Raw genomic sequence first — 25,644 nt, 5'->3', positions numbered from 1 at the left:
CCCCCCAGCATAAGAAACGTTAAACTTTGAAACACTTAACTCCATGAACTCTGATCTTATTATTTTGGATGAAGTAAGCTCCTCCCCACCACCAGCTCCCATTTTCGTTCTGTTACAGTCACCTTCTTCTCTGGTAAACAGTAAGGAAAATCAAGATCTTGCATTTGACTTTGCTTGTGAGGGAGAGGAGGAACTATTAAATAGTTTCCATACATTCACTGAGAATGAACAAAGTGAGGTCATAAACAAAATGCAGAACCTGTTAAACAATCTAAGGGCAAAAAGGACATGCTCCAGATACTTGGAGGACTATGAACTGAACTCACCATCCAGCATTCAAGTTTCTCCTCTGAAAGTTCCCTTAAAGGTACTGCCACATTGTTACTCAAATGTTTGTAGACCTAGCACAATATGTGATGTGATAGTACATGAGGTTCCTGAACTGACTTGACAACCCTTATTAAATTCTAAAAACCCGATTCTAACCTGTGAATCTCCTGAAAAAATGGTAAACCCTCATTTCAGGACATCACAGCACTCACTCTGCAAATCTTATACAGCAAAGGAAATTTCTAATCCTACGAATTCAATTATTAATGCATGCCAGGTTTCTGTTCTCTCACCTAATTTTACATTCCACCTTCTCTCCTGGAACATTGCAGGGTGGAATGCCAAACAAAAAATTCCTGACTTTATTACTTTTCTGAACAAATTTGACTTAATTTTCTTACAGGAGACGTGGTGTACCCTTAAATTAATAGTGGATGGTTTCTCTTGTTCATGTTTACCAGCGACTTATTCCCAACCCAGTTCCAAAGGCAGACCCAAAGGAGGCCTAGCCATACTCATTTCTACTTCTGTAACAGCTCGCTCTATAAGTTTAACCCCTTGTAAAAACATTGCACAGGCTGTTTTATTATCTTTTAGCACATTTTCTCTTCTGTTAGTAAATGTTTATATTCCCCCTCATGCCTCTCGGGCACAAATTGACTGTGACTGGGACGTTCTTACCAATTATCTAACATCACTCGAGGCTAAATTCCCCAAAGCGCCTCTCATTGTTATGGGTGATTTCAACGCCAGGTCTGGCCCCCACAATGATGCGCTATTTGCTTCAAACCTCTGGGGGGGCGAGGACACCGCCCCATACCTCCCAGGCTATGCTAGGACTTCCAAGGACCCCAAGATAAATTATGGTGGAATATGTTTATACCGATTCCTTGCTAGACACAGCCTAATAATGTTGAACGGTCATAAGCAGATAGATTCATGTGCGGAATTTACCTACATTTCTGGCCTCAGGTGCAGTGTCATCGATTACACCTTGATCTCGCATTCCCTGTTCAGGTTTATTTTGGACTTTTCTGTCGGCTCCAGACAGGATAGTGATCACCTTCCCCTTACCTTTTCCTTTTATCTACCAGAATGCGGTCGCTTGCTCCTTACCCATAAACCAATGGCAAATCTAATCCACCCCACCCATAAAAGGACATTTTGGACTCCCACAGTAGCCTCTAATGTGGCCTTATTTCTCACTTCCCCCTCTGCCCTGTCCTTACAGAGGGAGATCATGCATGCTTCTGATTCATATTTAGCGTCAATAGTGTATAACTCCTTAATTACAAAACTTAAAGCCTCTATTATCCCACCATCTTCTTCCTTCAGGGCTCCTCCTACCACTGGTTTTCCCAGATGGTTTGATAAGGACTGTCTTGATGCTAAGAAACAGCTGAGACGGCTATACCATCAATATTGACACCAAAATTTAACCACCCTCCCCCCTGAGTATTTTATTATCAAAAAATACTACAAGCATATGATAGTCATCAAAAAAAGGCAGGTGATGCATGAAGATTGGGAAGCCTTAATTCAAGCTTCCAGATCAAATAATTCGAAGTGTTTTTGGGAGCTGGTTTCTGGTTCTATGAGCCCACTAAATCCGGTCCCTTGCCACATTTCCCCATACCTCTGGGAGAAATATTTTTCTGCAAACAACGAGACTGTAAATGCTGTTTCCTTTATTGATAATTTAACAAATCTTCCCACTTGGCCACCTGTAACCCAAAAAGAAATTATTGATTTGATTGCTAGCTTGAAATCCGGCAAAGCTCCTGGACCTGATAATATACTTTCTGAAATGTTGAAGGTGCACCAAGCTTGGTGGGCCCCTCTTCTAGCAAATTTCTTTACTCTGATCAATAATTCTGGATGCTTCCCTGAGTCTTGGCTCGAATCCATAGTTATCCCTATATTTAAAAAAGGGAACAAAGAGGACCCAGCAAATTACTGCCCAATTAGCCTCCTTTCCATTATTGGCAAACTATATGCCTGCTACTTAAAAGAGAGACTCTCATCTTGGTTGGAGGAGGATAATATCCTTGGGAGGGAGCAGGCAGCTTTCCGGAAAGGTAGGTCTGGGATAGAACACTGTGTGATTTTAAATCACTTAGCTGAAAAATACAAGAACTGCTGGGGTAACGGCCTGTTTGTTGCCTTTGTTGACTTGAAATCGGCTTTTGATTCCATCCCTAGGGAGATACTATGGGCGAAACTCACAAAATCTACGATCGACAAGAGACTCCTCTTCTTAATTAGCCGTCTGCACCACCACACATCCTTTCGTGTTAGATGTAGTTGTGAAGGTCATCTCACAAACCCCATTACTACAACAAAAGGAGTTAGACAAGGCTGCATACTAGCCCCACTTTTATTTAATTTTTTCATGAATGATCTGTCCCTTTATTGTCAATCCCCGGACTTCCACCCCCCTAAGTTAGCAAACCTGCATTGTCCCTTGTTATTGTATGCAGATGACGCTGTTCTCCTTTCTGTTTCTAAAGTAGGACTCAAACGCCTAACTAAAGCTTTTATGAGTTTCTGTCATGATAACAAACTATCTATAAACTTTTCCAAAACTAAGATCTTAGCTTTTGCCAAGCACTCTCCTCCTCACGTATGGACAATCAATACCCATAAAATAGAACAGGTTTCTCATTTCAAATACCTTGGTATACTATTTCATTCCTCTCTGTCCTGGACTCCCCATATCCGAGGGGCTATTTCTACTGCTCGCAACTCAGCCAGTGGTATTCGAAGGTTCTTCTTCACTAAAGGAGGACAATACATTCCAGCAGCCCTAAAGGTTTTTAGATCCAAAACTATTTCTCAACTTCTCTACGGGGTACCTTTATGGATTGGCGCCTTCAACTCTTCTGTGGAGGCAGTTCTCTCCTTGTTTCTCAGACAAATTTTTGGCGTTCCCAGGTGCGTTCCTGCGGCGGTCCTTAGGTTAGAATCTGGCCTAGTCTCACTTGAGTCTCAAGCGTGGTTGGCCGCCCTAAATTTCTGGTTTCAAATGTCTTATGAAAAATCTACTGGCTATCTCCCTTTACTCTGGGAAGACTCTTTTACCTCGAAATGGGCCCGTACGTTTACAAATTACCTTGCAAGTATTGGCCTCTCAATTGAACATCTGATGTCCCTCGCTCCAGAGACAGTTAAACATTCTATCCGGACTCGTATTAACGATATGGACTTCCAACGCTCCATAACTGCAGCCACCTCGACCTGTTCTCCTATTCATTTTGGTCTGAGCTTTGTGCCTATGCTCAGTGCCCCTTATCTGGAAACTCTTACGATCCCCAAATATCGTCTAGCCTTTACAAAGGCTAGATTTAACTGTCTTATCTCTGCCTTACTTGAAGGGAGATTTAAACGTATCCCGTATGCAAACCGATTATGCTTTTGTGGTGTCAGCGCCATAGAAACTCTCTTTCATGTCATCTTTGAGTGCGCCCTATATGACGATATTCGCTCCAAATTCATAACCCCCATCATAAATAAATACCCCTACAAACCGCTTAACTGTTTACTCTTACATCTTTTGTCAGCGGCTAATAAGGATACTATCTTGTCAGTTGCTAAATATATTTTCGCGGCTCAATCAATTCGGAAGGCATCTATCCCTTCAGAAGCTTCCGCCACCCAACTGTAACTGTTTTCCTTGTTGTTTTATTGTTTTAACATGAATGCAACTTTGTAACCTTTTATTATAAATGTATGTAGTTTTATTTATAAATGTCTTTTGGTCTATGACTGTATCAATAAAGATTGATTGATTGAGTGATTGCGTTTAGTTTTTAACTGTTTTTAGAAGGCTGTTTTTTAAACTGTTTTTAGAAGTTTTATTTGTATTACTTTAGTACTGACACGTTTGCCGCTCTGGGTGCAGGATATAAACTTAAAATAAATGAATACCACAAGTATACCAGAAGGGGCAGTCTATTTCAGAGTACCACAAGTAACATCAACACAGGACAGGACTGCTCAGAGTGGAAGATACTGAGCTAGATTAGTCAAGGGTCTGGCTCAGTATATAAGGCACCTTTCTATCTCCCTAAGCCACTGTTGGCAACAGGAACCTGCACAAAATAGCCCCACTTTGATCGATCCAGCAAGACAATTCTTGGGTACTTTCCCGCTAAATTAAATATCCCAAAGACGTTGTAACGCTAATATATCATTCCTGTATTCCTAAATGGGCCAACCGACAGCTAACGGCCCTTAATAACCCAATGGAGCCTCCACAGCCAGAGGAACTCTACCTCAAGAGTACGACAAAGCAGCAAACATCAACAGGGGGAGGGCCTCCGTGCCTTCATCCCTGGATGCCGCTGTTGGAAAAAAGGAACTCAACCGAGGTGGCCCCACCTCAGCCTGAACCAACAGGACTAAGATCTTATAGGCTCAAGAGAGTTTGTAGCTTACTCACTGGTTGCTGAACTTGACCAGCAGCTGCTTCTGCATCCTCTCTTCATAGCGCTTATAGAGCACACTCAACAGCTCCGTCTTAAAGACGGATTCCAGGACGCTGTCGTACTGCGGCTCGTGGATGATGATGAAGTCGTCCTGCAAGGTGCTTGGGAGGGAGAGTATGGGGGAGAGCGTCAAGAACCTCGGAAGCTAAAAAAGAGAGATCGGGCCAAAGAGGGCTCCTGCTCTCACAGTGGCCAGCCAGTTGCAATAAAACCCACATGGCTAGTAGCCATTGAAGTGATTTTTTATTTCTATGCTGCCTTCTGGCCAAAAAGGTCCCCAAGGCAGCTCACAAAGACAAGGAAGAAAAAACATATTACAACAAGTTAAGACAATGAAAAACTTATCACTTCCCCCGCAAAACACCAGACCTAACAGCCAAACACATCTTCCTGGCAAAGAGCAGCCCCCAGAAGGATGTCAGAAAGATCCAGGGTGAGGGGGCAAGGCAAGAGGAATGGGCCGTTGATGGCTGCAGCCCAGTCTCACCCCTGCAGCAGAAGCCTTAACCTCCATGAAATTGTCTACTCTCTTTAAAGCTGTCTGCAAGAACCCCAGAAGAGCCAAGGCTGCCGGATCAAGCCACAGGGGGCTGCCTAGTCCAGCATCCTGTCCCCAAAGGGAAGCCCCAAAACAGGAGCTGAGCGCAACGGCAGCTCTCCCCATTTGCGATCCCCAGTGACGTATTATTCAGCAATTTAAAAATAAAATATTAACAGTTCAAAACAAATGACAATCACAAGAAACACAACATCAAGGACACTTCCAGGCCAGAAAAAAACACTTGTGGGGGGTAAGAGTGGCCACTGTGAGGATGCTCCCCTTGGCCTGATCCAACAGGCAGCCTCGTCTGGCATGTGGATGGTTTGGTAGCCAACATGGCTTATTAAGAGTAGATCCATTGAAATCAATGCACCAAAGTTAGTCCCCTTGATTAATTTTAATGGGCCTGCTCTGAGTAGAGCTTGATACTGGCCACAACTCTCAGGGTGCAAAACAAGGCCAGTGAAGAGTGTGATCTTTGGAGGGTCCTGAGGGCCAGATAGAGAGGTCTGAGGGCCACATTTGGTCAAGAGGGAAGAAGGAGATTCAACGTTCTGGTGCTGGCCTTCCTGCGACCCACTCACCTCTGTGCTCCTCCCCAAGCCCTGTCGTCGCTCACCTCAAGGACACTGACTGGATCTTCTCCACTTCGATTTGCCTCTTCAAGACCTCCTTGATGGCCCCTTTATCCGGCCCTTGCTTCACCTTCTCGCGGCCGATCAGGTAGAGGAACTTGGGGGTCAGGATCAAGTCCCGCTTCACCGTCTGCAGGAGCAGCGGGGAAAAACAAAACAGTGAAACGGTTGGTTTGCAAGAGGGGATGACAAGCAAAGGGATTTCTAAGCACAATGCGTTTTGTAGGATTTACCCGGCTGCAATGCATTTGGGGAGAAGGTTTGTGAGCCTAAAAGGATTTAAAAAAAAAGGGGGGGGGACAAGAGGGATCCAAAACAAAATGTTGTGGAATGGAGTGCTCCCGCTCAGGGTTCCAGCCAGCCGTACGCTTTTCCAAAATACTCCATTCCATTCCCTTCCTCCACCAACCCCTGGTTGTTTTTTTCTCTTCCAACGATCTGCATCCCATTGCGCATGCTCAGCCCTCGTTGGATGGTTCTGTGCCATTTCTCCCGCCCCCTTGCAGGAAGATGCCCGCACAGGCTCCCCTTACCCAAGAGAGGAGGAGGATCCAGAGCTCACCTTGAAGCGCCGGTCGTACTTGACAACAGTGTCAGCAAAGTCAATGCGCTCCCGCCGGCCCACAAAGCGCCGGAGTTCCGGGTGCGTCTCCAGGCCGATGTAGTCACCCACAAAGTTCCGGTTGATGCTGTTCCGGCGCCGCTCCTTCTTGTTCAAAACAATGTTGGATGCTTCAGGGGACAGAAATAGGAAACTCTCCATTAGCCCCGGTGGAGGTCAGCCACCAGCGAGGGGAAAGGCACTCTGCGCAAGCTCAGAGATAGCTGAATTCCCAGAAGTGAATTCACACAATCCAGTGGCTAAGCCGTGCAGTGCCGACACAGGATCTGAGGCCAGAAGACCTCTGTTTCGGGCTTTGTGCTGGCCCTTGTTTAAATTAGGGGGCAGTTACACGCAAGCCCCACTGACTCGCAGGCAAGTTTAGACAAATTATGTCCCCACCCCTTCATAGCTAAGGAGGCTGTCACCGAAGGTAATGGGGCCAGGCCTTGTAAATCAAGCACTGGTGCTACTGGTAAAGCTGGGGGAGGGAGCCTCCTTTTTCAGCCCAAGGGCCACATTCTGTCACAAGGAGCCTTCCAGGGGCCACATGCAGTGGTGGGCATGGCCAGAGGCAAAAAAGTGGAAAGAGCAATAAATGCAAGAGGCATCGTCACAGCTCCAGGATCAATCCCCAATGAGAATTGTCCTCAAACTGAAATCCTACCAGTCAGTGTGGACAATACTGAGCTAGATGGACTGATGGTCTAACTCAGAATAAGGCAGCTCCTATGTTCTTATGAAGGCAAAGAGCAGGGCCTCTGAAGGGTCAAGACCTCAAGAGAACCTTGAGGGCCGGAGACAGAGGCCTTCAGGGCCACATTCAGCTCCCGAGCCTGACGTTCCACGCTCTGGCACCAGAGGGGGCTACAGAGCAAACGCCTCTTTAGTGTCACCACTAGAGGGGGACAGAGTGCCCCGCTGTGATGCTAAATGGTTTTCGTTTAGCCTGCAAGTTGGGCCAAGCTAGAGATAATTCAATCAGGTAGAGAGAAACTTGATATTTAATCCGAGGTGGCCCTCCGAGCTGACTGGACCCCTTAAAAGAAGCTGCTTCCTTTGGGCTCAATCCCACGCAGATCCGGCCACCTGCGCATGAAGGCGTTGTGCCGCACCAGCCAATGATCTGCACAGGAAGGGACCGCATGGCCCCGCCCACATGGCACCTGCGGAGCACTGTGGGATTCCGCCACTGGGGAAATAAAAGCTCCCCACTCGGCCCTGAGCTGCGAAATCGGTCTTCGGGTTCAGCTGGATCTACTAAGGAAGGGAGAAAGTAGGCTCACCCTCTTCCCTCATCTGGATATATTTCTGCACTGCCACATGCTTGCGCCACGCCTTCTGGATGACACGGGCGTAGCCATCGTAGCGGCGCTCCCGCATCTCCTCGAGGAGGAAAAGCTGTAGAGAGAAAGGGGGAGGAGGAGATGACTCCTTGAAGGCATGGCCGGGGCCAGTCTCACTGCAAAATATTATGCATGTATGTATGTATTCAATTAATTAATTAGATTTATATCCTGGCCTTCCTCCCAGGCTCAGGGCGGCAAGTAACAGGAAGCCGTTTGCAGGCTCCAAAGGGGGAAGCCGTCTCTGTGTGTCATTTAAGCATTTCTGTGTGTCATTTAAAAACAACTCAAAAAATAGAATGTGCTCCAATCCGGAACAAGCACAAAGTCCCTTTAGCTTTTCAGGCTGGGTGTGAAAATGAACCATTTTCACTGGGCATGGGTTGAGTCACCCTGAGCCAAACAGGTGCGGCCCCCATCTCAATTCACGATTAGATAGATGTGCAAGGAAGGAAGATGTGCGGAGAAGGAAAAAAGACAGACAGACTAAGGCGGTGCCGTCTTCCCCGCTGCCTCAGACTTACTCCCGAGGAGGCCCTGCTCTCCTCCACTCACCGACTCAGGGGCTTTGATGAAGACCTTGGTCCGGCCCAGCTGAAACTGGTCAGGGTCCATGTTGACAGATTTCATCAGGTGCACCACCCCCTGTTTCTTGTCCCCACGCCAAGATGGCCAGGTCTGTGGCGTCAGGATGGCGTATCTGGCCAAGAGAGAGAAAGGATATATGTGTGCACGCATGTGCGCATGCAGGATCTCACTGAGTTCTGAAAACTCTTGGGTGCTTGCTGGCTGGCACCTTCTGCTTGCTTTCTGCTTTTTTTTCTTCCGGATAATAGAAAGGAGACAGTCCCTCTTCCCCATAACATGGGAAGTGTTCCCCAATGATTTATAACTGGCCAAAGGTAGAGGAGCAGGTTAGACTGCTAGACTGTTGACGAGGACCAGGCAGTCCGCACATATAACACCTGTCCTGGCTCGTTTGCACTGGCTACCTATTTGTTTCCGGGCTAAATTCAAAGTGCTAGTTTTGACTTATAAAGCCTTACACGGCGCGGGACCACAATACCTAGCGGAACGCCTCTCCCGATATGAACCTACCCGCTCACTATGTTCAACATCAAAGGCCCTCCTCCGAGTCCCGACCCACAGAGAGGCTCGGAGGGTTGTAACAAGATCCAGGGCCTTTTCAGTAGTGGCCCCCGAATTATGGAACAGTCTCCCCGATGAGGTACGCCTGGCGCCTACACTTTTATCTTTTCGGCGCCAGGTTAAAACCTTTTTATTCTCCCAGGCATTTTAACTTAATTTATTTTTTAGCTTTCAATTTATACCAGGCTGTTTTACTGTTTAATATGTATGCTTTTTACTGACCTTTGTAATTTTATTGTATTTTACTCTATGTTGTGCACCGCCCTGAGAGCCTTTTGGCTGTGGGCGGTATAGAAATCGAAATAAATGAATAAAATAAAATAGGGTAGGTTTTTCCCTCTGGTCAGTTGGCAACACAGCGTCTTACCTATGGAGGAATTTTTGGAAGGTCCGCCGGTAGGCATAGCCGGCTCGGCGCACCCGGATATTCTCCCGCAAGCCCAAATATTCCACTTGGTGCTTCACTCTGGGGAAAAGCAGAAATTGAGGGCCCCTGGGACTACTTAAGCAACTCTTCTCATCTGGTCCCATCACAGGATCAAATTGGAGATGGAGGTGGGGGTGCAGGGGGAGGGTTGTCTGGATCCTACGCCTGCCCTGCGGCACCTGCTGTTCAAAGATGGACTGCGCCTGGACCCAGAGGTTCCATGTAGATCATTTATAACTGAGGCAAGCAAAATCAGAAACCAGGAAAGAGCTGAGGGTGGGGGCTGTCCCTGGTTTATGGATCTAAAGTGATGAAAGAGCCCTGCTGGATCAAAGTGAGGGTCCATCTCATCCAGAATCCTGTTTCCAACAGTGGGCAGCCTCTGGGGATCTTACAGGCCACAGGGAACAAAGGCATAATGTCCTCCTTTGCGGCTTGTCTCTAGTGCCTGACATTCAGGGGTATAGTGCTTCTGAACAGGGGGGTTCTGTTTTTAAAGCTATCATGACGCATAGACTTAGAATCATAGAATAGTAGAGTTGGAAGGGGCCTATAAGGCCATCAAGTCCAACCCCCTGCGCAATGCAATCGATCTAATCCCTTTTTAAAAACTGCCTAAGATGGTGTCCATGGCCACCATTTATGACAGCAGCTATTCTTTTAAGTTAAGTTACTCTAGGGGGAAACAAAGGAAGAGCTGTAGCTCAGTGGTTAGAGCATCTGCTTTGCATGCAAAAGGTACAGTCCCCAGAGGTATATCCAGGCAGGGCTGGGAAGGACCCCCTGCCTGAAACTCTGCAGAACTGCTGCCAGTCAGTGTAGACAATACTGAGGTAGATGGACTCAGTATAAAGGCAGGTTCTTCTGTTCCTAAGTACTCTCTCCCCCTCATTCCCCTTTTTCATCAGTATAAGAGTGGCAACTGACTTGACTGGCACGGGGGCTTCTAGTTGCCGACACCCTTCCACACAACACCAGAAATCCCTGGGAACAGAATCTTGCAGAAGAACTGATGCCCTACAGGGCAAACAAATTTTATTAAAGAAGCAACTCCCCCCCCCCAACGTCATCCTCTTCCCCCTCCCTGCACTCTGTGACGCCCCACAGGTCCCCACCTGCTCTCTTCCCAATCACGGGGCCTCTTGGTCTCGTTTGGCTTGATGCATCTGATGTAGTGAGGGGTGCATTTCATCAGCGTGCTGACCAGGTTGTTGGCTTGTTTCTTTTCATTGTGTGCGGAGGGGAGGCAGAGGGGAGCGAGAAAGAAGAAAATGTTTTGTTCTGTTATCTATTTTATTAAGTCATGACACGAAAGGAAAGTGGATAAGGAGGGAGGAGGAAATAAGTAAGCTCGGGGATGAAGTTCTTAGGGTTGCATCCAACTAAATTCAACTTAGAATAGACCCATCTTAGTCATATCCATCAGTTTCGAGGGGTCTGCTCTGAGTAGGACGAACTTTGGACATAACCCTTAGTTATGTGTTCTTCTAGCAACCAGCTGGGGTGGAAAAGCTTAAGTGGAAAAAAGGTGCTGGTCTCTTAGCTGTGCCAATGAAATGGCCCTGCTTATTTTAACTCCCCACCTTTGCCACAGCCCAACCTAACGGCCGCTACATGCATACATTTCTTAAAGCAAACAATTCTATGCATATACAAACACACACGTTCCTTATCTCCACATTCCCTGCCCAACCACAGTACCTTGATCTTACTGCCGGCTGTGGTGGGACGACCTTTCTTCTCTGCATTGAGGCTTTCCGGAAAGAGCTCTTGGATGAAGGGGCTTTCAACGAAAAGAGAAACTTAAAATCAATTATTTTCCTTCTAGAAAGAGTTTGAACTGGGTTTGTGTCCAAAGCACAGGGGCGACACAAAGAGTCATCAGTTGCATAACACTTTTAAACAAATTCTCCTAGATGTTGCCTATGCAAGCCAATCCTTAATCTTCCCATTTTACAGATGGGGGGGGCACTGAGGCACCACCCCCAGGGCCCATATAACTGAGTTGGGATTTGAACCCGCATCTTTCCAGGTGTGAAATGCCATCCCAAAGGGTCATGCTCACGGGATTGAGAGGACGCCAGGAAGGAAATCTCTTAGTTAAAGCTTAGGAAGAGATGGGGAGCTGGCCAGGAGGGCCATGGCTAGGGATGGGGTTCCCTAGTTCCGATCTGCTTGTATTCCAATAGTCCGTCATTCGCTTTGCACTTGCTGATTCGATTTGCTGGTTTTTGTTTGTTGGCAAAAAAACCTGCACAATTTTTAACATAAATGCTTATGTAAATGATCACGTTTCACTTTCCCCCCCCATTTACGTATTGAGGCAGATAAATCACCTTTGACTCTGTCTCTTGCCTCGGGTTAATGGACGTTAATGGCGACCGCTATCACACCTACACAACCGTTACGAATGCATCAACTTAGAGGAAATACAATTACAAAGATAATGATGTAAAATCAGGGAAAAAATGGGGGGGGGAGGGAATCCGTGCCGATTACAGCTGTGGTCCGCCGAAAGAAATCGGTGTCGGTCCAAAAAGACAGCGGACTGTCGGATTCAGTCGAAATCCGGTACTAAGTCTGATTTAGGGGATATTCTCCCCCATCCCTGGCCATGGCTGCTTCTGAGGGGCCCCAACACTTTCTCTCCATGCACCCCCCCCTCACATCTCACTCCTCTGCATCAGCTCAATGAGGTCAGTAAAGAGGACGTCGCGGTTGCGCTCGCAGAAACCCTCCACGTCGTACGAGACCTGCAAGGGCAGAAAGAAAGCGGCTCAGGTTCCTGGATGCTGCTGAGACGTGTAGATTCCAAGAGGGAGGGGGGAAATCCCACACCCTGTAAAAAGGCTCACCCACCTCCCCACCTCATAGCCTCTCTGGCACACTTTTTGGTACACTTGTCTTTCACTTTATTTGCATTTCTGCATATTCATATTCCTCATGGCTTTCATAATTAATTGAAAACCATTTTCAATGAGTGAGTAGTTTTATTTACAGTAATTAATTACTGTAAACCGCCCAGAGAGCTTCAGCTATGGGGCGGTATACATGTATAATAAAATAAATAATAATAAATAAATAATATATATATAATTTATTTAAAATATTTCTATCCTGCCCTTCTACCCGACAATAGGGCACTCAGGAGTGCTCACAATAAAATCATACACAATGAAAGAACATTAAAATAGATTATAAAATACAGTTAAGAAACCTAGAAGAGTGATAGTAAAAGGGGACTAAAGAGGTAAAACTAAAAAAAAAGGGGGGGGAAATACAATCAGTTTCGGTCTCGGCCTTCAGTCCCTTCAGCGATATATCATTCACACATACACACTTTTGATGGTGTGATGGATTGGGCTGTAAGTCAAAACATTTTTTTTTTAATTTAAAAAGTTTATCGACCAGGGGTTCCCAAGCTGTGCTCTGCAAGATGCATTCAGGTGGTCCAAAGCATGCCTGCGGATTTGGGGTTGAAGATGGGAGATGGCACACCCACCACACTGAACAGTCCTACTGATTTTTAATTGCACTTTTATTGCTTCCTTTTATTTCCTAGATTGTATACTGGTGTATTACAGTTTGAATTTTGTAGAATTACAATTGCTACATCAGATAGAAAAATCATTCAGTGGTCCACCAAAGTGGAAACGGACTGCCTTCAAGTTGATCCCAACTTATGGCGACACTGTGAATAGGGTTTTCATGGTACGCGGTATTCAGAGGGGGTTCACCATTGCCTTCCTCTGAGGCTGAGAGGCAGTGACTGGCCCAAGGTCACCCAGTGAGCTTCATGGCTGTGTGGGGATTCGAACTCTGGTCTCCCAGGTCGTAGTCCAACCCCTTAACCACTAGACCACACTGGCTCTCAACGGTCTACCAACATGCTCAAAATTTTTCAAGTGGTCTGCAGGGAGGGAAGAAAGGGTGGGGACCACTGTTCTAAACCACATCATATTATTATTAATTTGCACTAGACCATCTGTTGACGATCTGGTGCCCTCTAGCAGTTTTAGACTATACCTCCCATTGCCCCAGCCAGAAATATCTCTTCCCTCCCCCATTCCATTTGGAGAATCCCACTGGACTGGCAGCTGAACCTTACTGTTTATGGGATGCAGGGCAAGGCCTGCACCTCAGCGGCCAAGCACCTGGCTTTGCACACAGAAGGCCCCAGGTTCAGTCCTCGGCAACATCTCCAGGTAAGTCTGGGAAAGACTCTGAAAAATCTTGGAGAGCTGCTGCCAGTCGGTATCAACAGCACTGAGCTCAATGGACCAAGGAGTCTGACTTGGTATAGGGCAGCTTCCTGTGTATCACATGGCAGCTTCCTCTTCCACACCCAGAATTGTCTGTGTGTGGCCGCCAGCCCTCTGGCATGTGCCTCCTGAGGCAGCTGCCTCCTTCTCCCCAACAACAGGGCCGGCAACGCTTAAATTACTTTTTTAAAAAAATGGGATGCACAGGAAGGAAGGGAGATCTACCCACAGCTCAAGACTTGCTAGAAACTGAATCTGAAGTTTCAGACTGCAAATTAAAAGTCCTGTGCTGTAATCTCAGCTTCTCAACTTCAGTCTGCTAAGAAGCTTGTTTCTACAAAAACCTACTGCCGTACCTGGACTCTGATTAACTGGCTGGTATGTGCTGTGGATGCCAGGTGTTAAGGCCTCCAATATTTAAGCTAGTGCTGTGCTGTCTATTGTCTGAGTTTTTCCTCCAGCCGTTCATCCCCGGGAGGAAGGAGAGGCAAGAGAAATGGCGGCAAGCCGCACCAGGGGAGCGATAACCTTTTACCTGCTTCTTGCCCTCCTCCATGGTCCACATCATTTCAGTTTTCTTTTATAGAGCGGGGAGGGCGGTTTACAGGCTTCCCTTGGTGAATTCTGACTTTTATACGGTGTTTATGTGTATGTTTATGTGTATGGATATTGTTTATGTATTTTGCTTTGTAAATTAATTTGATATGTTTTTTATTGTACCTTCTGTATTCTATTGTAAACCACTTTGAGATCTTTTAGATAGTAAGCGGTCCATAAATGGAAATAATAATAATAATAATAATAATAATAATAAATGTTGTTGTTATGTGCCTTCAAGCCGATTACGACTTATGGAGACCGTATTCATCAGTGACCTCCAAGAGCATCTGTCGTGAACCACCCTGTTCAGATCTTGTAAGTTCAAATAATAAGAAGAAGAAGTAGAAGGCTCAGTTTTGCCCACCAGCGGGCACTGACCTTGCCAGCGTAGTGATGGATGACGAAGCCCTTGTTCCAGCTGTTGAAGTGGGGGTGGGTTCCGAGTGCAGACTGGAGCTTCTGCAAGAGGGTGTGGTCGGCCCCTTCGCCCTTGGCGTGCATGGTGGCACACACGTCGTCCAGGATGCTCATCAGGCCCGGAGGATTCTGGGAGGGGGAGAGAGAGAAAAATAAAATGGACCCAGCAGTTTATTGGGGGGGAGGGGGGGAGGATGTTTGTGTTTTTGTGTACACACATATACATTTTTTTATTATTTGTTGCATTTATATATTAAAAGTAATTAATTGTAAACCGCCCAAAGAGCTTTGGCTATAGGGCGGTATATAAATGCAATAAATAAATAAATAAAAGCATGATATATATTTAATATATTAAATTTATAATTTATATATATATATATTAACATGTTTTACATTTAGGTTGTCTTTTGATTTATTTCCAACCAAGAATGTTGTGACACCTTAAAGACTAACCAGTTTAATTATGGCATAAGCTTTCGTGGACCACAGAACACTGCTTCATTCATCTCTAGCACAGGGATAGGGACCTGTGGCCCTCTAAGTGTTGCTGGACTCCCAGATCCCATCAGCCAGCATGATCAATGATCAAGGGACAATTATGGGCCTTCGAGTCCAACAACGTCTTGAGGGCCACAGATGTTCCCTGTTCCTCCTCTAGCAAATCCCTCCCAATCCTGATCAGGCAAGGGCATGACTACACAGCAGATTTAAAACTGGTTTGGCAGTCTCTTACCTCCCTAGGAAACTAGAGTTCTCAGGCACAGAAGACATGTCCACACTGCAGACTTTAACTGGTCTAAGAGTCTGCTCCTTTCCCCAGAACCCCCTGGGAACTGACATCCGCTCCATGCGTGGGAAACGGCGCAAACAGTCTCTAAGAGGGCATGCTTAGCACCCTCGCCAAACTACAATTCCCAGGGTTCTTTGGGAGAAGCTGGTGACAGTTAAGGCAGGTATTGATACAAAAATCTGTAAGTTGGGCAGAGCTGCTCCGCCACCTTTCCAGACTCACCACTTTGTTCTCGATGAGGTCACACACAACCTTGTTGTTGAAGTAGTCAATGGGGTTCCAGTGGATACCCTCCTGCACATACTCCTCCTGCAGGTCGGAACAGGAGGATGGCAGGAGGGGAGGAGAGGAACAGGGAAATCCAAAGGAAAGGAGAAATGAGAAGAGCAATTTGCACAACACAAGATAAAGAGACTCTGACGACATCAGCACAAAACTGCTCCTAGGACTGTGTGTGGATGACAACACGGGCACTAGCCAATAGGCACCCAGTGCAGCAGGGATGGCCCTCCAGATGTTGCTGAACTACAGCTCCCATCATCCCCAGCTGTTGGCCATACTGGCCAGAACTGATGGAAGATGGAGTCCAGCGTCATTTGCCAGCGACCACCACAATTTGGACACTCCTTGAAGCACATATAAAAGTTATTTATAAATTTATTGTCATTCCACTTAAAAAAAAAGCAACAAGACTTGCTCAAAACAATTTGCTATATATCGATATCGGTTGAGCAAATTTATGGGGTTGGGGAAAGCCCGTAGCTCCGCGATAGAGCACTTGCATGCCATTCAAAAGGTCCAGGTTGAATCCCCAATGGCATCTTCAGGTAGGGCTGCGCTAGGAAAGACCCAGTATCTGAACACCTGGTCTGATTCAGTATCACGCAACTTCTTAAGCAAATCAGTTGAGGAGATACCTTATACATACCATTTTTTACCTACAGGGATCACATCTGTCAATCGGTTTGGCAAATGCTTCCCGTTGCTTGTGACCTAGAGATTTGCGCACAGCCTAACCCCAAATGCGCAAAAAGCGTTTCCAATTCTTGAAAAGAAAAGAGCTGGCCCACTTGTCTCTTACCTGTTCAGCCTTCAGCGTCAGCTCGATGAAAATCTGCTGCAGCTTCTCGTTCACAAAGTTGATGCAAAACTGTTCAAAACCATTTTTCTGCAGGGAGAAAGGAAAAAGGAGCCATCAAGAATATATTGGTGTTGCAGGAGAGATGTCAGAAAAGACGGGGTAATGCTGGGCACCATTGCCCTGATCTCTGTGGCTCCGCTCCCCTCCCCTCGCGCAGCAGACTCAGTCAGAACAATCCCCTGGTCTCAGAGCTTCCAGTGCATAAACGTGCATATATCAGTGAAAATAAAATGCATGGAATTAGGAGAAAATTGCCTGCAAAACTATGTGTATGAGACAAAATTGCATATAAAAAGTGTATATTATTTGTGATGTATTGCATATTTAGCATTTATACCCTGCCCTTTGGCAATAAGTGCCCGGAGCAGCTTACAAAAAACGAATAAACAGAAGTGTTAATATGTAAATTCATGCACATGACTGAGCACTTTTTTCCCCCCAGCCAAACATAACGCTAACACAGTTTTGTAATTAGGACATCATATCCAAATCTCTGTTTATCTTCATGTTTTAGAGTGATGTGCGTCTGTTCTGGAATCCTCACATCATTCATTCACAAAAGACCTGTTTAGACAGCCTAAATCCTTCACCAAGTGAATATTAGGAGAATTTTCATGAGGATTTTTTTTTTAAATTATGCGGAAATCTGAAGAAATTAATATGAACTGGATAAACAAGAAACTGAATTGGACAGATCGGTCCATGCCTAGATAACATACTTCCAGAAGTACATGTTCTGTGAGAAAACGCATTCAAAAAAATATTTAAAAGCAGATTTTTGTACAGATTTTCAAACCTCACAGATCAATGCAGAGGCGGTATGTTCCAAGGGGATTAAGGGGAACAGAGTGGAAATTGACCAACCCATCCATCCCTAATGCAAAAGATAAATGCTACAAATTGCAAATAAAACTTTGACATTCATAAAGGATGACTTTAATTGAGTGGCCCTAGAAATTGGACTCTGTTCCCAAAGATGTTTCCTTCTCTGACACTGATGTCAAAACCAGGCATCAAGGATGGAAAAGCAGAACCCGCTGAAATAAATGGCAGGTGCAGTTTCTTCACACCTCTGAAGAAGCTGCTGTGTCGTATTACCTGGAAGATCTCAAAGCCGTAGATATCAAGAACGCCAATGCTGTATTCCTGATTATCCTTTTGCATGGCCTTGTTGACAGCCTGAGAACAGCAGAAAAGAGAGAATGAAAAAAAAAAAGAAATAGCTTGGGACCAGTTTACTCGCCGGATCTCCTGACCCCGTATGTGCCCGCTTGACCGCTTCGACCTGCAGAACGGGCCTCGTTGCAGGGGCCACGTAATACTCGTTCCACACTTATTTATTATTTATTTATTTCTTATTTGATGTATATCTCGCCCTTCCTCCCCGCAGGAGCCCAGGGGGGGCAAACAAAAGCACTAAAAACACTTTAAAACGTCATACAAACAGACTTTAAAATACATTAAAACAAAACATCTTTAAAAACATTTAAAAAAATCTTTCAAAACATTTTTTTTTACAAAAGGTTAAAAACATTTTTTAATTGTAAACAGTCGTTTTTTTTTAGTGCAGCAGCACCTACGTTTTGGAATTTCCAGGCATGGCAAACAGCCAAGGATGATAGAACACTAGTCTCAACACATTGGGGGGGACAGGAGGGAACCACGCTGGCTATCCTTGCCCTAGCTAAATGACAGACAGACGCATGGTGGAAATGGAGACGGCCATTTCCCCACACATTTGATCATCCGTTCCTCGCCACCAGCCAGAGATCCAAACGCCTGAGCTCACCCTGGGGTGGTTTGATCACCTGAGAGGCCACTGCCCTACTGGATGACCTGTTGTGAAACTCACATCCACCAGGTAGTCAAAGAGGCGCGAGTAGAGGGCCTTGGAGAGTGCGTCGCGGGTGAAGTTGGCCTGCTCCACATTCAGTGTCACATCGATGACTTCCTGCCTTCCGCCCCACTTGCTGTCCATCTTCCGGCTGGTCAGCTTCTCCTTGAGCCGTTGCTGGTCAATGGCCAGGAGGTACGAGGGGAATGCCAGGACTGGGGGAGAGAGGAGCCCCCACCATCCCTATCATTTTGAGGTCCCATCCACACCAGATGTTTAAAGCAGGATGACCCAACTTGAAACTGTCCCATCTGTCGGGAATGCTTTGATTTGGATTCCTGTATTGAGCAGGGGGTTGGACTTGATGGCCTTAGAGGCCCCTTCCAACTCTACTATTCTATGATTCTATGAAACAGTCATGGCTTACCCCACCCGCCAAAGAATCCCAGGAACTGTAGTTTGCAGAGGGCGCTGAGAGTTGTTAAGAGTGGTTTAACAATCAATCCCTTTTCCCAGGAAGCCCTGGGAATGGAATAGGGGCCACCTAAGTTAACTCTCAGCATCCTTCACAAACTACAGTTCCCAGGATTTTTGGCCAGAGGGCGGGGTAGACCCATAATGGTTTCAAGTCGTATCATAGTACTGTCAATAAAGTGTGGATGTGGTCTCACTGGCTGCCATTGTCTGATTTTTTTAAAAAAAACAATCTGTTCTTATTTCGTGATTATTTTCTTTCTTTTTTTAACTACATATAGTAAAATGGGCTGGTCTAGCTCCTAAACAAAATCAACAACAGAAGTGCCAGGAATCCAAACTGTAGCCCTCTTTCTAGTAAATAAAAAAATAAACCAAACCAAACCAAACCAAACCATAATTTTAAGCTGTGTGCCCCCTTTTTAGTGAGAGGAAGAAAACTGGCGTCCTTGTGGGCTGCTTCACCTGGCCACACGGGGAAGATCCGGAAACCCTACCCTTTCGTTTCGGAGGTGTCAAGGACGGGAGCGCATTCTGCATGTGAAAAGAGATACCCTTCCCTTAACTAGTCCTTCGCATGTTCAAGAGCTTGATGAAACGTGGTAAATGCTGCACATGGCCGCAAGAGGGCGCATTTGAGGGTCAAGTTTGTCATACACAAACACACACACTTCTCACGGTTGCCCCTTGTAGAACTCAGCAGTGAGAAGGGTGGGGACAAAACTAGAATGAGCTGCCTCCGCCTCTGATGGGTTCTGGCTCCGCCTACCGTTGGGCTCCCTGCCTTCCGCCCCACCAGTCCCCACAGGGCCCTGGCCACCACCAAGTCCCTCTGCTCGCCCCACAACTCACAGTCCTCGCTCTCCACCATGGCGTAATTCCCTGACTCCCGGAATGTGATGTTGCCCAAATGGAGGATCCCGGCGACAATCTGGACCACCAAGGCCTGCTCTTCCCTTGAGAGACCCACCACGCCCATGGCTGTCTGGAGGAGGAGGAAGAGGCAGCGGTGTGAAGGGGAAAAAAAGAGAGTTTTAAGCGGGGAGCAGCCGGCACCAAAGGGGAACCTCGAAAGAAGATAACGGGAGGAGTGGGGACCGGCAAAACAGTCACCAGTTTTCATAATTCTGGGCTGCATGCCTCTGGGCATGTCCTGAGCGCCTTTTCTTCCGGCAGACAAACACACAACTACCAAGGCTTGTACGTAACGCAGTGCTAAGTAACATCCTGGCAGCTTGTGCAGCGGGACTTCCCTCCCTCCCTAAACAAATCAGAGCAAATGCTCAATGAAGACCAGACATAGTCTAACCGTCAGGTAAGCATCTCAGGATGAATGCTGGATCGCCAGGTTCCCTGGAGCAGTCCTGAATCTCCCCACATTCCCCCTCACTGGATGACCCCTTGGGGCTCTAGAACTACAAGAGAGGGAGAAAAATGTCCCTCTGTCCACAGTGTGTAACTCCTAGGGAGGTGCTGCTTGGGGTCCAGGCTGACCCGAAACTCTTGCCCTCCAAGCAGAAGGAACTGGCCATGGTTTCTCAAGCGTTCCGTGGGGAAACACCCTGGATGCTGGCTGAGCCACTGCATTTGAAGGAGAGGCAGATAATCCGCAATACCACAAACACATTTAAAAGCCCCAGGTCCATACCAGCGTCTCCTGAAACTCCTGGTGGTCATCCACATCGTCCACCTTGTAGGCTGCCGACTGGTTGAGGTAGTAGTAATAATCTGGAGTGGTGATACCCAAATTTTCTCGCTGCTCCGGGCTTGCTCCTTCCAGCAGCTGGGGTGAGGACAGGCCAGGAGATTTTAAATATAGTATCTGCTAGGGGCTCTGCACCCCTGCTCGCTTCACTCCCCAACCCAGCCTACTCCCCCCACCAAAAACCCCTCCCTTTGCCCCTCACCAAGCCAATCCCCCCCCTTTACTCCTGCCTGACTCTGTCTCCATCTCCCTCCTCTGCTGGCCCAGCAGCTCTCAGAAATCTGTCATTATACTGTCATTCGCAGCGCCACCTGTCAGAGGCCAAGCAAATTGCTGCATGATGACAACCTTAGGTAAATATATTATAGTACAAGTGTTCCCAAACTGTGGCCCGCAGACCACCACAGCATGTGGCGTTGTGGTTAAAGTTGGGAGATGGCACATCTGTTGCATTAAGTATATTTTTTAATTGTACTCTTATTGGTGCTTTTATTTCTTAAATATTGTGTTTGATTGTTGTCATGCAATCACACCCGACAAATAAGAAATAAAAAGAAGCAATAGAAATGCAGTTCAAAATCATACAGCATATAGCAGAGCACACTGCAATTGCTACAACAGGCAGAAAAATCGTTAAGTGGTCCGCCACTTAATTCAGCAAATTTCAAGTGGTCCGTGGGGAAAAAAGTTTGGGAACCACATTACACATTAATGAATCTAGCGGAAAGGAGAACTGTTAAGGACCAGTACATGAAAGCAATGATTGCATGGAAAACCAAACTGAATATGAATTTTCAACTTGGCTTTCAAATATAACTCTACTCAGAAGAACAATCTGCAATGAAGCTATTACATTAATGTATAATGTGCTGTTGGTTTCTCTTTCACAATATTCTGCTTGTATCTTTTATCAACTGAAATGCATTCACTGCTGAAGTATTTTTTAGAAAATTAATTGTTATTTAAATAGTTAAATATTTATAAATATTTATTTATTAAATTTATATCCTGTTCTTCCGCCCAGAAGGAGCCCGTTGAGATCTTAACACATTAGATAATTAAAAACTCAAAAAACTCTTGACTCATGAACCCTTTACAACAACCTTGTAAAGTAGACCAGTAGCACTGCCCCCCCATTGCAGACTGAGAAAGTGGGTGGGACCAAAAGCTAAAAAAGTGGGCGGAGCTTGCCTTTGTAGAGTGGGCTAGATTCCAGCTGTGCAAAAGTCAAAGGTCTAGACACACACACACACCCCTCTTGACCCTTCCTATAAGATGATTTGGACCTTGCTCTGATGCTTCGACGGGCTCACCTGGTAATAGATGTGGAAGTTCCTCTCTCCTGGGTTCTGGCTAACCACGCGAGACTTCTCCAGCAGGAAGTTGGAGATCTGGCCTCCATCTGGCTCCCCGCCCCGGCTGAACTGGATCTCAAAATATTTGCCCTGGTGGCCAATCAGCAGAGGACACCGTTAGAACGCCCCTAGAGTCCCTCCCCTGCACACAAGTCAACGCTGCCTCAGCAAATAGAAGGAGGGCTGTGATGGAAGGGTCGCCCCCCTTTGTGAGTCCCTGGGCACATTTGGATTTTTGAGCGAGTGCCATGGGCACCACCCCACCTGGTCTCTTCTCTGCCCCTCCTCCTGGATCAGACACCACCCACAGACAGGCAAAGCGAGAAATTGTGTGTGCATACACACTTCTCTTTTCTAAGGGATCTGTGTCAAAGAATTAACCTGAGCCTTGAAAAGCACATAGAGGTGAAAGAGGAAGGCAGAAAGAGCGTCAATCTTCCAAGTTCCTCCTTTTCTATGGAACTTTTATGGAACAAAAGGTCAACCAGCCTCACCACCTCATGACCGATGCTTCATGCGCACTAGAGAAGGCCTCAAATGGTGCAATGTGGTGCCCACGGGCACATTGGCAACTCTTGCCATGTTGGATCTGGTCCATTTCACTCAGATAAACCCCTTTTAAAAGTTTGAAAAGGGAGGGGGTTAAAAAAGAACATTGCACGGCCTCTACATCAATGGTCGGGGGAATCGAGTACCCCTTCATACCCTTTTACCAAACCATTGTATCTGCTACTCAGGTACTTAAAACAGGGATGTGGGAACATCTGTGGCCTTGCTGGATGGCTGGAGCTGATGGGAGTTGGAGTCCAACAACATCTGGAGGGCCACATGTTCTCCCACCCCTCAGTTATAAGGTAGGCTTCTCTTTTATATTTTATCTTATTTTGTTTTTAAATTATAAACCACATTATAAAACATCACAGTGGTGTACAACCCCCACACAAAAAAATATCAAATGTACACCAAGAATAATGCAGTTTAAAAAAGCCACAGTACCACACCAAGAGATGATCAGCAGAATAATTACAAATATAGGAAAAGGTTTGGGCAGATATAAAAGTCTTAAGCGTGCATCTGAAACAGTAGATTGTTGGAGCATGCCTTGTCTCAGAGGGTTATAAATTCCCTCTGGGAAGGGGCCATGGAAATTGTGTGCAGGCCACAATTCCTTCTCATCTGATTGGGTGCATGATTCAGCTTCTTGGGGATTTCCGTTTCTGTTTTCCTCTTCTGTTTTTAAAAGAGAATGCCAAGTGTCTAGCCCTCATGGAGCTGGAGTCAGCTCAGCGGCCAGAAAAGTCAGCAAGCTTCCAGTGAAAGCTCACATATCACTTTAAAGATTTAAGATTGATGGATCTCCCTGATCCCAGCTTTGCAGATGCAGCACTCACAAATCGGCTTGAGTTGTTGTTCCGCACGGTCTTGGCATTCCCAAAAGCCTCCAGGAGTGGGTTGGACTTCAGGATGATATCCTTCACGTGCTGGGATGGAAACAGAGGTCTCGTTAAAGCTGTAAGCAATTGCCCAATGCAAAGACAGCCCCTCTCAGTTTGGGGGCCCGGCACCATCAAATTAACATTAGCGTCGCTGAAAGCACAATTGCTTCGAAACAGGGGTGTGTGTTTAGCCAACGTGGCTCAATACCTGCACTTTGGGACCTCCGCCGGAGACCTTGGAGATGTAACTCATGATGTATTTGGCCGCTACTGTCTTGCCGGCGCCACTCTCCCCACTACAACATAAAGAAATGGGAAAAAATCAGAGAATCGAAAAGGAGTAAGACAGAAAGGAAGAAGAAACCAGAGAATCCAAAGGAGATTTAGATGGAAATAAAGGAAGTAGAAATCAGAGAACTGAAAGGGGTTTAGATGCAGGTGAAAATTGTGGCTTTCTGTATGCCCAGTTCTTTTGAATGAGGCTCACCCCAAGCTAAATTAGCAGGAAGGGAGGTTGCAATGTAGATTTTATCTCAGACACAAAAATGCCTGTACTGTAGGAGAATAAGTAACAAAGATCTGTGCCAACAAAAACAGTTACTTAAGGCCATAAGAATGGGTTTGCTGGACATGGCCAAAGGTCCATCTAGTCTTGTATCTGGGTCCCCACAATGGCCACCTAGATGGCTCTGGGAAGCTCACCAAGCAAAAGAAGAAGGCAACAGCCTTCCCCTGTTTACTTATAAGCAGCGTGTGGCAACCAAAGACATACTGTTCCTGAACATGGAGGATCTACTGAGCTATAGCAGCTAATAGCCATTGATTGAGCTCTCCTCCTCCGCGAACGGCATTCTGACAGCAGTAATCTCATTTTCAATGCCTCGCAGGCAAGGGTGGAAGGATCTGTCCATTTCAATTCTCTTTCTTCCCCATTTTTTCACTCTTAAATTCAGCTCTCCACATTTCTGCAGCAATTGGTGATTATTATTTTCTTAATCCTCATGAAAACTCTCCAGCACTTTAGTGTGAATTTCTCCTAATAAATACAGCTTTTGTACGCAGTTTTGACTAATGTGCACATTTTTGCAAGCAACTTCTCCTAATATAATGCATTTTTGTATGCTGCTTTTGCAAATGTGTTCATTTTCATGCACACTTTATCATAATATACACATTTTTGTAAATATAGGTTGGCTGGACAAATGCATCGCAAAATTTGGATAAGGGCAAATTTCAAAGGATGGCTGTGTTTCAGTTATCACACTTTTTTCGGAAAGGGCAAGCTTGATAGATTCGCCTTTAAACGCGAACTGAATCAAACATCTCCCTTATCTCTACGGGCAGGGAAATCTGCCACTTTCAACACTGCCATGCCTCCTCTGGCAACCCAACTTCCACAAGAACCCCTGGACTGTTCCCACAGAGAGAAAAAAGGACGAAGTGAGAAGTGTGTTGCTTTCAGCCAGGTGAGGCTACACTGCATCTCCCTGCCTCCTTTTCCTCCTCAACGGAGGGACAATCTCACCCTACCCTCCTCCAACATTACCTGATAATGACGCACTGATTCTCCCCGTCAATCAGCATGTTCCGGTACATGTTATCAGCCAGCGCATAGATGTGGGGAGGGTTTTCATACTGAGCCTGTGTGTCAGAAACACTCCATGTAAGATCCCCAATTATCCAGCCCTCCCGAACAATCACACAAATCAGATTTGGTTCGCAAGGCTTTTTCAGGCCTTAACAGAAGGGGACGTTCCCCATCACTGCCATTAAACGCAAGGACAGGCGTGGAGACCTTTTGGCCCTCTGGAGGTTGCTGAACTACAACTGCCATCAGACATGACTAACTTAGGCCCATTAATTTCAGTGGATCTACTCTAAGTAGAACTTCACTGAAGACAACATGATAATAATTTCTTTGCAGAGGTCTGCAGCTTTACTGCATTTTATTTAAAATATTTGCTAATGCCCCTTCATCAAAGGATCCCGGGCGGTGTGTACAAAAGCGCGAACTTAAAAAAACTAATTCAGTATAACAATTCAACTAAGAATGGCAAATAAGCATAGCAATATAAGAGATTAAAACCTGGGGGGGAAAAAACTCAAAAGCA

At 46.0% G+C, this 25,644-nt stretch overlaps 1 protein-coding gene across 2 annotated transcripts in view; it reads right to left on the bottom strand.

Annotated features, from left to right (window-relative positions):
• LOC133374575 (unconventional myosin-Ie-like) overlaps nt 1-25,644 on the bottom strand; it is a 50,619-nt gene that overhangs the window by 8,500 nt on the left and 16,475 nt on the right. For both annotated transcript variants that reach the window (XM_061605583.1, XM_061605584.1), the window contains exons 4-23: nt 25,080-25,174; nt 23,742-23,829; nt 23,489-23,578; nt 22,056-22,187; nt 20,686-20,820; nt 19,890-20,022; nt 18,582-18,778; nt 17,828-17,908; nt 16,670-16,756; nt 15,811-15,897; nt 14,757-14,924; nt 12,184-12,269; nt 11,218-11,299; nt 10,632-10,738; nt 9,457-9,555; nt 8,496-8,640; nt 7,881-7,995; nt 6,556-6,725; nt 5,978-6,123; nt 4,772-4,918 (exon numbers count right to left, since the gene is read on the bottom strand). In XM_061605583.1, coding sequence (XP_061461567.1) covers nt 4,772-4,918; nt 5,978-6,123; nt 6,556-6,725; nt 7,881-7,995; nt 8,496-8,640; nt 9,457-9,555; nt 10,632-10,738; nt 11,218-11,299; nt 12,184-12,269; nt 14,757-14,924; nt 15,811-15,897; nt 16,670-16,756; nt 17,828-17,908; nt 18,582-18,778; nt 19,890-20,022; nt 20,686-20,820; nt 22,056-22,187; nt 23,489-23,578; nt 23,742-23,829; nt 25,080-25,174 — 2,390 coding nt within the window. The remainder of the gene's footprint in view (nt 1-4,771; nt 4,919-5,977; nt 6,124-6,555; nt 6,726-7,880; nt 7,996-8,495; nt 8,641-9,456; nt 9,556-10,631; nt 10,739-11,217; nt 11,300-12,183; nt 12,270-14,756; nt 14,925-15,810; nt 15,898-16,669; nt 16,757-17,827; nt 17,909-18,581; nt 18,779-19,889; nt 20,023-20,685; nt 20,821-22,055; nt 22,188-23,488; nt 23,579-23,741; nt 23,830-25,079; nt 25,175-25,644) is intronic.

Source organism: Rhineura floridana, chromosome 22 (genome assembly GCF_030035675.1).
Source record: "Rhineura floridana isolate rRhiFlo1 chromosome 22, rRhiFlo1.hap2, whole genome shotgun sequence".
In the NCBI taxonomy this organism is placed as follows: Eukaryota; Metazoa; Chordata; class Lepidosauria; order Squamata; family Rhineuridae; genus Rhineura; species Rhineura floridana.
The sequence above is the reverse complement of the archived record's forward strand: the minus strand, read 5'-3'. Positions and strand labels throughout refer to the sequence as shown.